General features: G+C 35.5%; 1 protein-coding gene across 1 annotated transcript in view; it reads left to right on the forward strand.

Annotated features, from left to right (window-relative positions):
- The window catches only part of LOC126836362 (scavenger receptor class B member 1), a 27,723-nt gene extending 16,533 nt beyond the window's left edge, over window positions 1-11,190 (forward strand). Inside the window, exons 2-10 of the mRNA XM_050569639.1 lie at window positions 3,263-3,354; window positions 4,014-4,189; window positions 4,280-4,421; window positions 5,110-5,316; window positions 6,165-6,394; window positions 6,836-7,059; window positions 7,637-7,758; window positions 8,587-8,712; window positions 9,440-11,190. Of these exons, the coding sequence (XP_050425596.1) occupies window positions 3,263-3,354; window positions 4,014-4,189; window positions 4,280-4,421; window positions 5,110-5,316; window positions 6,165-6,394; window positions 6,836-7,059; window positions 7,637-7,758; window positions 8,587-8,712; window positions 9,440-9,739 (1,619 nt within the window). The 3' untranslated portion in view covers window positions 9,740-11,190. The remainder of the gene's footprint in view (window positions 1-3,262; window positions 3,355-4,013; window positions 4,190-4,279; window positions 4,422-5,109; window positions 5,317-6,164; window positions 6,395-6,835; window positions 7,060-7,636; window positions 7,759-8,586; window positions 8,713-9,439) is intronic.
- Window positions 11,191-11,852: the final 662 nt, after the last annotated feature.

An 11,852-nucleotide genomic window follows, 5' to 3' on the forward strand; every position in this document is an offset into this window, starting at 1 on the left:
TTATTAAAAATATTACCATAGATTCCTGAAAAAAAAATCATATAGTGCACTCTAAAAATAGCAAAAAAAAAATGTAAACAAACTTTAATAATCTCAGATCAGTGTGACCGATAAATGAAAAAATGTTTGTCTTTCGTTTTGCAGTGTGGTCAATGAAATATTTGATCACATCACCGCACCAACCGTCGATATTCAATTACTTATTATCAGTATTTCTTATCAATTAACGTTATTATTGTAAATTATGTGTACAATATTTTCGGCGCTATAGTTGGCCCTACTGCATTGAGTTTAAGCCAATCGAAACCCGTTATTTGAAAATCTGTTGTAATACTATAAAGTTAACTTCTGTATTTACTACCTGATTTTATTTAATCTGTGCGCCATTTGAATAAAAGTTATTCGAATAATTTCAAGTTCATTTTTTTTAAAAAAATGTTAACACATATTTAAATAGTTTTTAAGTGTTTTTTTCTTAAGTAAGCATTTTGTGAAACATTAATTGAAATAAATACAATATAAATGATATGTTTTATAAATTGTTAAAACAAATTATTCCAATAAAGTTTTGAATTCTAAAAAAAAATATTGGAATAAGAATTTGCACAACTCTGTCTATATATTAAGGCTAGTATTTTTTTTATTTTTTTATTTACAAGTGACACCTCATAGGGGTATAAATACAGTGTTATAATATATAGATACAATATTATGAATTAAGTATATGATATATTTAACTTAATAAGCGTATCAAAATTACTATTTAAATTACAATGTTGGGAATGTGTTGGGAAGAATCCGTTTTTTCAAAGAAGAACTTTGCGTTTCAATTCAGGAGATAACGTTAGGAAATCAACGGTTTTAAATAGTGACCTATAAACTAAAACACGTTACTAGAGGCTATTCCGAATAACAGTAATTTTGACATATATTATCATACCTAATATATTCGGCGACGGTCGACGATAATTATTATCATTTGTATCGACTTAAAAGTCAAAAATCTTATTTTAAATCATCTAGTTGACCGGGTTCTTGATTTTTAAAAGAAAAAAACCCATTTGCTGACGTTCACACGTTGATTAGTTAAGAAATAAGTTATGGATCTATTTATGAAGATAAATTAGTAAAGTTATATGCCAATAAAGTCTTAAAAAAACTAATTCAATACTATTTGGGGAAAAAAATAATCCCATTTTTAACGCTCAAAATTTGTTTTTGATTTTAGAAAAACTAAAAATATATTTTTTCGAATAAAAACCGATAAAACGTTTAGTTATGTTTAGTTAGTGTAAAAAACTATAAATTGGATTTCAATCTATTGTGAACGAGATTTAATACAAACTGCTGCTAAATCTTTATATTCCTTATTTATGATCATTATACTCAAGTTACTGGTGAATAAAGATATTTAAACTGTTTACTATAAGGTCTTAACCACGGTGGTTTGAATTAACTGTCTTAGGTTTTTTTTCCACATCAATTAATTAAGAAATGTATTGTTTTCCAAGTCATTTACAATTTTAATTTCTTGACGATTTTAAATGAACACCAATAATTAATTAAACAATGAAATAAAATTAATTTATTCGAGGAAAAAAATGTATTAATTTTAAACTGCGTTGTAAATTATTTTAGACATGTAAAAAAACAATTATTGTTGTTGGTTTGAAATAAAAAAGTTGTATTATATAATATACGCTTTTTTCCAAGTCGACCCAAGTGGTTTGGTTGTGATTTTAGTTTCATTGGTTTTAATTTAATTGATACGACATTTAAAGCATTTGATTTTGATTTTAAATTAATTTATAATTATTTAGCTGTTCTCTCAATTATTTCTTCTTTGATATAGTCCAATTCAGATAGTCTCATTCTCCTTTTCTATAAATAATTATTTATTTTTTCATATTAGTATTATCCTATGTCCTTAATAATTATAATAAAGAGTACAAATTTGTAGCTTTCTATCAATCTTCTGTGTATGACTTAAGCCGAACGTTCAGAAATAGCTTTAAATATAACACTTTTAACCATAGTCAGCATGTTTTCTCTTTTTGATTTTTAAATAAATCAAATAGTACGGTAATTGAAATGAAAAAGAGTTTGAATGTTGATAACTTTTTGAATAGTAAAAAAAAAAACAAAATGAAGACCACACACTAATAGTGAGAAGATAGATATCTGTCTTAGTTTACAAGATAATATATCATACAGATAGATAGTTTAATGTACAGATCGAATGGATTTCACACCCATGCGGTATAATATGATTTGAATTTGAAAAATGTCTAAACGCTTGATTTTCATTTTCTCTTAAAAACATAATAGATAGAAAGTTGATTCTAAGCTTAGTTAGAAAGATTTGTAAAGAAGATACAAAATATAAAACTAAAGTACATATATATAATATACAACTCCACTGTTTGGTGCGACTTCATACTGGACACTAAAAAATAATAATAATTGTACATAAACGAACAAAAATTAAAATTGCAATCGGACCTCGGTGACGTCATAGGCCAACGAATTCCGTCTTGGCTAATTTATTTAATTTATTTTTATTATATGTACATAATAATAACAACAACCGTCGAATCGTAAACGATAATTATTATTATTACAAACGATAAACGAACAATGATCACAACGAATAATGATCATTATTCGGCTGAATTGCAGCCGCTATAAAACAGCTGCTGCGCTGTCCGTCAATATGATATTATTTTGTTGACAATATTATATTATTACGGTGTGTGGTGTGTATGAACGACTGCTGATGTATTCCGACGTTTTTATAAATTCAAAATATTTTTTTTCATATTTAATACACAGCACGCGGTAGCTGAAAAAAAGAAATTCTCGAAAAATCCTATACAATATTATATCCTGCGTTTGTTTCCGGTGGCGGCCGTTCCACAGCGATTATTAATAATAAATATTACAATACACATAGAATTCGATCGCAGAAGGTTATCTCGATAGTATTTTTTTACATTCGGATACCGACGACAATAATAATAATAACAGCAACATCATTATTACACGGACGGCACTGTAAAAAAATTGCATTCTACCTGTACGCTGGCCGGCCGGCCACACACACACACATCGTCCTCATTTACCTATACTTACCGTTCAACCTTATTTTCCAATTATTAAAAGTCCAAAATAATGTTACCCGATCAAAACATACGTGTATCTTTGGACACCCTTTCCAAGAACCTGGACCGCAAGAGCTCATCAGTGTCTTTTTGTTTTCTAGGGGTGGTCATCGTGGTCGCCTTGGGCCTGCTCATCGCCGGATTCTTAGTGCTGGGATGTTTCACTTCGCTAGTCAACCTGGTCATCGACGACGTAAGTACAATCACACAATGTTCGTTTTATCGGACCTGTTACCCTACAAATTTCTGTATCCAGCGATTCCAGTCCAAAGTCCTAGGCACCATTTGTAAAACCCTATATTAGCTTTCCAATCCTCCATTCACATACACCCAAACATGTCTACTGTGACTGAAATTTCCAAACCTCTCGCCTCTAAACTACCATCAATAGCTATTCCTGGCAACTTCTCAAAAAAAAAAAAATTTTAATAATATCATTAATTAACTCTGTCCAAGTTACTCCTCTGGCAGGCCTCTTCACTCAATCTGACCTTTGTAAAAACACTAAATCTATTATGCTCGTTGTTTCGCATTGTAATAGGATGGCATATGTACAAAATTAAATAAATAATAACAATATAATATCATATATTATATCCTCTGGCCGTAATACGGATGAGCACATCTGGATTTTAACTTGGCCGTTAATTCAATTACCGGTAAAAACAAACCTGTTACAAAACAGCCGGTTTACCTTCTTGCCCGATAAACCGCGACAAATATTTTTACTAATTAGCCATCAATCACGGCCAAGGATGTTCCTTATACATAGTAGCCGCTGTTGTTATCACCGCTAACTCGTCGAGCCGTTTGGATTTAAATTTTTTTTTTTTCTTGAAATTTTCTTTGTAGCAAATCACACTGAGGCCCGGCGGACAGACGTTTGAAATGTGGCGGAAACCGCCCGTACACCCTGTGATCAAAGTGTACATATACAACGTCACAAACGCCGACGAATTCTTAAACGTCGGTCCAGACGGTAAACGGGAAAAGCCAGTGCTCGACGAACTCGGCCCGTTCGTCTACGTGTAAGTACATACATTGCCCGAACAATTGTCCTCCTCTACTTACTTGTGGTTCTATTACTAATGTGCCCGGTTACCCGGTTGTATATACAGAGAGACGTGGGAAAAGGTCAACTTGACGTTTCACCCCAACGGCACGTTGACGTACAACCAACGCAAGACGTATGTGTTCGACCCCGATCAGAGCGCCGGTTCCGAAGACGATATGGTCGTCGTACCCAACATCCCCATGTTGGTAAGTATGCGCTTAAAATGTTCAGCCAAAATCTGAGCAAAGGTCGTCTGACTTGAGGAGATCTAAAAGGAGGTTGAGAAGGTTGCCAAGAAAAATTGAATTGTCAGTAAAACGAGAGAGAATGAGCTCGGAGAGAAATCATCTATGCAGATTAATTGGTCTATCATAGTTGCTCTAGAAACGTAGAAACTTTGCTGTTGTAACTTTGAACTACGGGGGACTGAAATTCTGGTTCTAAATTCTGGAATCCTAAAAAAAGTTCCCAACGATTCCTTGCAGAAAGGACCAATGAACGTGACTCTCTTAGAGAGATTTCTCAATTTGAATTCGGCCATTTTTGTGAAACCAATTCAATTCAATTTATATCGTAGGCACAACAACTTTTTGTGCTGTTTCTAGAAATAACGCGAAGACTCCTACATTCAAGCACCTAAACGAGAATCCTAGTTGATTCGGTAGGGATCCCATAAAACTTCTTGAGATATAGGGCATTATCGTTGCAAGAAAACGTTGATAGACCGATTCATATAGTTGTACCATAACGTTTGGACGTTTAGAGTATTAAGCAAGTTGATTTTGGAGTCATTAGTCCAAATATATTTAAGGAATGCGAAATGAACGGAGTATTAGGGCTGCTGTTGTAGTTGGTAATTACTGTTGCACTGCTAATCGCCTTATGTTTCCACAGAGCGCCACGTCGCAGAGTAAACACGCGGCCAGGTTTTTGAGGTTAGCCATGGCCAGCATCATGGACATATTGAAAGTGAAACCTTTCGTCGAAGTCTCTGTCGGACAGCTGCTGTGGGGATACGAGGATCCGCTGTTGAAGCTCGCCAAAGACGTCGTGCCCAAGGAACAAAAGCTGCCGTACGAAGAGTTCGGTCTGCTCTACGGGGTAAGGCTATTTTAATTGATCCTGTTTGCCCGTTTAGGATATCCGTGCGATATTTTCAAACTCAATATGGTTGTTGTTGTCCATATATTATGACGTTATTATACGGTCGGTGCAGAACTGTGTGAATATATTACTGTAATATGGATCTAGTCATGGGCCAGATTTGGTTTAATTAGCTCGGTCGCTGCCCTGTTTGTTGTTAATTAGCTCCAGTGGATCGTGGACACGTACCGCGTGCACACGATAGCCGGTCTATTGGAACACTTGGACTTGGACCGATTGTTGGAGAACCCGAACAACGGTTTCATCGACGGTATTCTGGACGCGGGTTACCATTTGGTATCGACTTGGTCGAAAGACGCGATTGCATTAAAGAAAAACGCCGGCAAATCGCATTCCGGATCGATTCACGTGCAAAAAATCCCGAAAAGAGGCGCCCAAGCGTCGCAGCAAGATTTGCGTGCGCCACCGACCGAAGAATTCTTTGAGCGGACAAAAAACACCAGCATCATGTCGATCATGGGCAGGCCGGTTAGAAAAACTTAGATCGAGAGTTTGTTGTTGTTTTTTTTTTTTTTGCTCACTCGACCACCACGTTTTCCGAATGTGTGAAGCCCGAATCGAGACGGTGACGAAGGATATTTTCGTCGACGAGTCACAGTCACACGGTTTTGTGTGTCGGCCTTGTCAATGCTGTCACCCATGCACCTGCGTTTGTTTGTTTTCTAGTCACTACACCGCGAGTTTTGTTTTATTTTGTTTGCACTCGATTGTTGTACCAATGTTGTTTTGCCACTTAAGGCGATCAAGTGCTAATGTGTTCTAAACCCGCGTTGTGTGTTTCACAGAAAAACGGCACGTCCAAGGACAACGTGACCGTGTTTACCGGAGCCACGGACATCAGTCTTTTCGCGTCTCTGGACAAATTCAACGGGCGCACTCACCTGCAGCACTGGACGACCGACGCGTGCAACCGCATGTCCGGAGGCAGCGATGGGTCTCTGTTTCCGCCGCACATCACAATGAACACCACCCTGCACGTTTTCGACAAGGACATGTGCCGCAAACTTCCGTTGGTGTGAGTGCCGATGACATGATTGTCTTGTATCGTTCATATTGAATCTTCTTCTTTATCTTTACACTCCCAACTACATGGGGTCGGCCACTCTAGTCATACACCTCCACAGAGCTCGGTCTTCTGCATCTCGTTCAAGCACCCCAACTATCCCCACAGCTATCTCTCTATTCCGTCCATCCATTTTCTCTTTGGTCTTCCTCTTTTACCCGCTACGTCCATCTTCATAACACCTCTCACTGCTCCTGCCTCGTCTCTTCTCATAACATGACCGAACCGTCTCAGCCTATTCTCTCGCATTTCCCCAACAATTGATGCAACTCCCCCTCATGTATTCATTTCTTATTCTATCTTTCGCTCCACTCATCCATCTTATCTACTGCCCAACATGCCCTCACTGCCGGTTTATATTGAATACTCAAATAAATTCCAACCGTTTTGCAGTTTTAAGAAACAAGTGGAAACCAATGGACAAGTGATGGGCTACCGATTCGGTCCCAGTGAACAGGCTTTCGCCGATCCGGACAAGAACCCCGAAAACGAGTGCTACTGTCCCTCAGCGAGTACTTCATCCGGCAACAGCTCCACCACACCTTCGTCCACCCCGAAATCTATAGCCGGACAGTGTGCGCCTCACGGCACGTTCAACGTCAGTCTTTGCCAATACGGTAAGCGACCTCGATATCCAGGCTGAGTATACGAGGATAGGTAACAGAGTCAGCTAGATAAATTAAAGATAGATAGAATGGGCCGAGAAAGTTTGGGCGAGTAGTAGGTAACAAAGGGTCGAGACAGACTGAAAAAACAGTTGGTTAATTTCACCGAAAGTGATTAATTTGTGTCTATGACAAATCACGACTCATTATCACAATTTTGGCACGTCTTAAGAGTTGTCCATCATATAAAATAATCAATTAATAGCCATTTCCTCACACCCTTGGCTTGTCACTCAAACAGCAATATTGGAATAGTATGGTCGCATTGTCTGCAAACCAATGATTTTTGGAGAAGCACTTTATTTAATCAGTTAGCTATAGGGATCACATTCTAGACTTGTCCCAACATTGCAACCTCGCTCCTCTGTTTTGAATTTACTGCCAGGGTAGGACTAGTTTGACAGGCTGTTGGGAACCTTTCTATATTCCCTCCAAAACCAACTATAACGTTGAATTTGTTAGCTGTGTTTGGAAGCACAGCTAACAGGGAGAAAAAATTCAATAATATTTGTTTTTACTTTATTTGTAGACTCGCCAGTTTTGTTGTCGTTCCCGCATTTCTACATGGGCGAAGATCGTCTGAGAACGGCCGTCGAAGGTCTCAGCCCTCCGGACCCGGATCTCCATCAATTCTGGATTGACATCCAACCGGTACGTCAAAACAACTTAATCATAGTATATAATAAAATATATATGTGTTGTCCAAGGCTGCACATTAACGCGCTTACAAGATGAGTAAAATACTAACAGTTTAAGGTTAAAATCTGACTTGTCATTTTCGGTAATTATAGTATTGAACTTAAATCGTTAGATTATGATTAAAATTTTAATTCACTGACCAAACTTGTTCGTAGTTAAAAGTATTTTATTTAAAAGATTTTTCCTTCTCTAACAAAAAATAACATAGTTTTAGACAATAATAATTTTCCACTTGCCTAAAATATTTGAACATAGTCTGAACTCATACTTAGAATACATAAATAAACGATAAACTATATTTTTTTCCAGTTAGCTTAAAATTAAATTAAATACAATTATTTTATTTATAAAAACAATAATTTTGCTCAAATTTATCTTGTTGTAAACTTTTTTAATAGAAATGTTATTCGGGTAGCTGTAATTCAATTATTTCAGGAATCAAAATATTAATAATAAATAAAAAACGCATTAAATTATATTGAGATAAAATTTACTTGATGCTCTAACAGTTAGAGTCTAACTTGACCTAAATAAAGTTCAAGTAGCTTTTTTGTTTTATCGCCTCATACGGGAAGGCAAATGCTATCGGTTTTGCTTCCTCTCCGGTATCTAAAATAACCTAAATAACCTAATCTTATATTTTGTGTAAATGAACAAAGAACTAAACTATTTAAAAGTTCCAATACAAGTCTCTTAATTCTTCTTGTTAAAGCTAGGGAATTACCTACGTTGAAATGCTTTTGGATTGTTTAATTGAATGTCTGTTTTTCTTTTACACAGGAAATGGGAGTGGCGTTGAGAGCCAAGGCTAGGGTGCAGATCAACTTGGCCGTCAGTCAAGTGTTGGACATCAAACAAGTGGCCACGTTCCCCGACATCGTGTTCCCAATCATGTGGTTCGAAGAGGTGAGTTTCCCTCGAAGAATGAACTACAGAATAACTTTTCTGTCTATTTTTAAACATTTCTTATCAGCTAATGCTCCTGTCAGTAATCCAGGAATTACTGAATTTTCCTTATCACCATCTCATTTATTTTTATCACTATTCAATTCCCTTCTCTCCTCGACCATAAGACAGATCCGTAACGACGCTAAATTGATTGACTTTATTCGACGGCACGTCATTGTCTTATGAACGGCTGATTTTCCGTCTCTTGTCAGTCATCTCTTATCGGCTGATTCTTTCAGTTAGAGATAAGAGACAAGAGATACGTGATAAGGGATATCGGATAAATAGATAAGTGATAAGGAATAAGAGACAAAATATGAGGTATAAGTGATAATGTTAAGAGATAAGTGATAAGAGATAAACGATATCCACGGCTCAATGTTTTTTTCACAAAGCTGTGAAAATGACTGTCTTAGTTATCCCGTCCGTGTGTAGGACTAATAGGTAATGATTCTTCTTCTTCGATGCGTTTTACAGGCCATTCAAGCCCTTTTCCGCAACAACCACTTGCCTCCCACGTTGTTTGTCCCCAGCTAGAGTTCTTGCCCGTTCTCTATTCCACGTTCTCTCAAGTCCTCGACCACTCTGTCCTTCCGTTTTCGGTCCCGTTCAATTGGTCATACGGGTGTTGCTCGTCTGTTAAATCAAACCTGTTGACATTTTTCTTCGTTTTCTTTTCTCGCAGGGTATCGACGGTCTGCCCACCGAAGTGACCGACCTGCTCCGGCTGGCCACACAAACGCCGCCGGTCGCCAAAGCCGCCCTGCAGTACGCCCTCTTCTCCGCCGGTGCCATACTTCTGGTGTTGGCCAGCATTTGTCTGGTAAGGAATTCCAGCAGACAGGAGAAGATGTCCCTGGAAGGCACCGCCCATTACGCCGTGGGCGAAAAGGCTGCGGCCAAGAAGAAGTCCATCTCGGCCGCAAACGGATCTTCGGCCAACGGCGGCAAGCAGAACCCCGCCTTTGTCGGTGGCGATTCGTAGTAGAACAACACCTCCCCCTTGAAAAATGAAAACAAACCTGATCATAATATATATTATATCGTAATTAAATATTATGCTGACACATCTCTCCCTTGTACCGATATATTATCGTGTACGCGATATTATTATTATTATAGTTTTAACTCTACAACCTGGTGACTATGAATAATACAATATTATTGACACATAATATTCACACGAGAACAAGAACAATAAGCTCATATTATATAATTTTTTTTTTGTTTTTATGTACACTTTACTTTGACGATAATCATTTTTTTCCCCCTTATAATAATTGTTGCGTTGTATGTATTATTAGTATTATTATTATTATTAAACACTCGTTGTAAAACAATATACGTTTTGGTGCAGGTATAACAGGCTACCCCCCTTTCCCACACTAGGCGACTAAAAAAAAAAAACAATTAATACAGCAATATAATTATTTTATTTTGTATATTACGTTTTGCTCATTATCGTTTAATATATATATATATATATTTATATATATTTTTTAATTATTCGTTATTACTTTTTATTATTATATTGTAATTGTGTTTGTACATAAAAAATTTATATTAGTATTATTATTATTAGTAGGTAAAAAATAGTAATAATAATAGTAAAAAAAAAAAAATCCGTCTTCCCCGCTACTTATTTACGCCGACCCGAGCGTGTTAAATTATTTTATTATTATTATTATTATTTTCGTTTTAAGTATTTTAAATGAATATATATATATATATATATATATTTAAGTGTGTACCGCTCCGCAGAAATCATATAATCAAACATAAGTTGTATTCTTTAGTAGGTTTTTTTTTTTTAATTATTGTAATTAGCATTATCTATTATTATTATTATTAATTATGTTATTATGAGTACATATTTTATTTGTGTGTGTGTGTGTATTTGTGTGAGATAGCAAGCGTGTGTTAAATGTGTGTACAAAATATAAAACAAAATTAAAAAATTAAAAAAGCTTTCTTTTTTTTAGATTGTAACACCTAATTTTAATAAAGGGTTTATAATTCGGATAGAGAGCTAAATTGATCTAATAATACAAATCCCTAACAGATTCGACAGATTTAACTGGAGACCATTTTCTATGAAAACAACATTTTATTATGAAAATTAAAAATTTGGCTAAATTTGTATAATATGCTCTCACTAGTTGTTTTTTTTTTCAAAAACTAAGCGTTTCACTAAGATCAATACCGACTGACCACATAAAACAAAAGTGAACGTTGACAACAAGTGCAGTTTAGCTCTCAAACGATTTTTTTTTCTTTAAATTTATGTAATTTTTTTATGTTGAAGAGACGATAGTTAAGTGAAATTTAGTCGGACTCGTTATCGAAGTCAAGAACAGAAAGTTTATGTACTTCATGTATTGTGAAAATGAAATCACAAATATACATTTTATGTTTTGGTTTTAACGCTTTCATAAAGATGGTGTGTAAACATAAGTTGAACATCATCCTTATTTTTTTATGGACACCTATTTAGAGTGATCTAATTGTGTTTAATAAGAAATTATCGTGTTGAGTTTTTGTACGTTTGAAAATGGACATATTTTTCAACTTGAAATAATTGCAATACTCTAATTCTTTTTTCAAAACTAGCCGAATAAGTTCCAAATTTGCACGGAATATTCTTTAAACGTAGTGTTATCGATAAACATTGACAAACCAAAAAAAAAATATCATAAACCGTTTCCCTTCTAAACGGAAAAGACGTTTTTTTCTTTATTTCACATTTTCAAACAAAGTTTTAGAGGTTTAGATTTGAAAATTAGACAGAAAGTCGTTCTGGTATGGGACTACAATACAATACCCAATACAAAATTTACTACTACTACTTTCTGTTATATACTTTTTTGCAGTGCTGGTTTACACTGTACTTGGTTTGGTTTGTACTGGTTTTTAATTATTCATGTAGACATGAGTAGACACTGTTTTTTTATTTGTGAGTTTGTATGATAAGTCAGAAGTCGTGTATAATGTTTGTAATTCTGTTGTCTTTGGTACACAACAGCTGGTCTCCGAATTAATACTGAAATTGTTCAGCGTGTTCATTGTACGGACATTATAATTTGAAATAATTCTAGTTT

Source organism: Adelges cooleyi, unplaced genomic scaffold (genome assembly GCF_023614345.1).
Source record: "Adelges cooleyi isolate 19-005CV unplaced genomic scaffold, UGA_ACOO_1.1 ACOO_flye_CR_arks_rails_tigmint_CR_PRNA_247, whole genome shotgun sequence".
Classification (NCBI taxonomy): domain Eukaryota; kingdom Metazoa; phylum Arthropoda; class Insecta; order Hemiptera; family Adelgidae; genus Adelges; species Adelges cooleyi.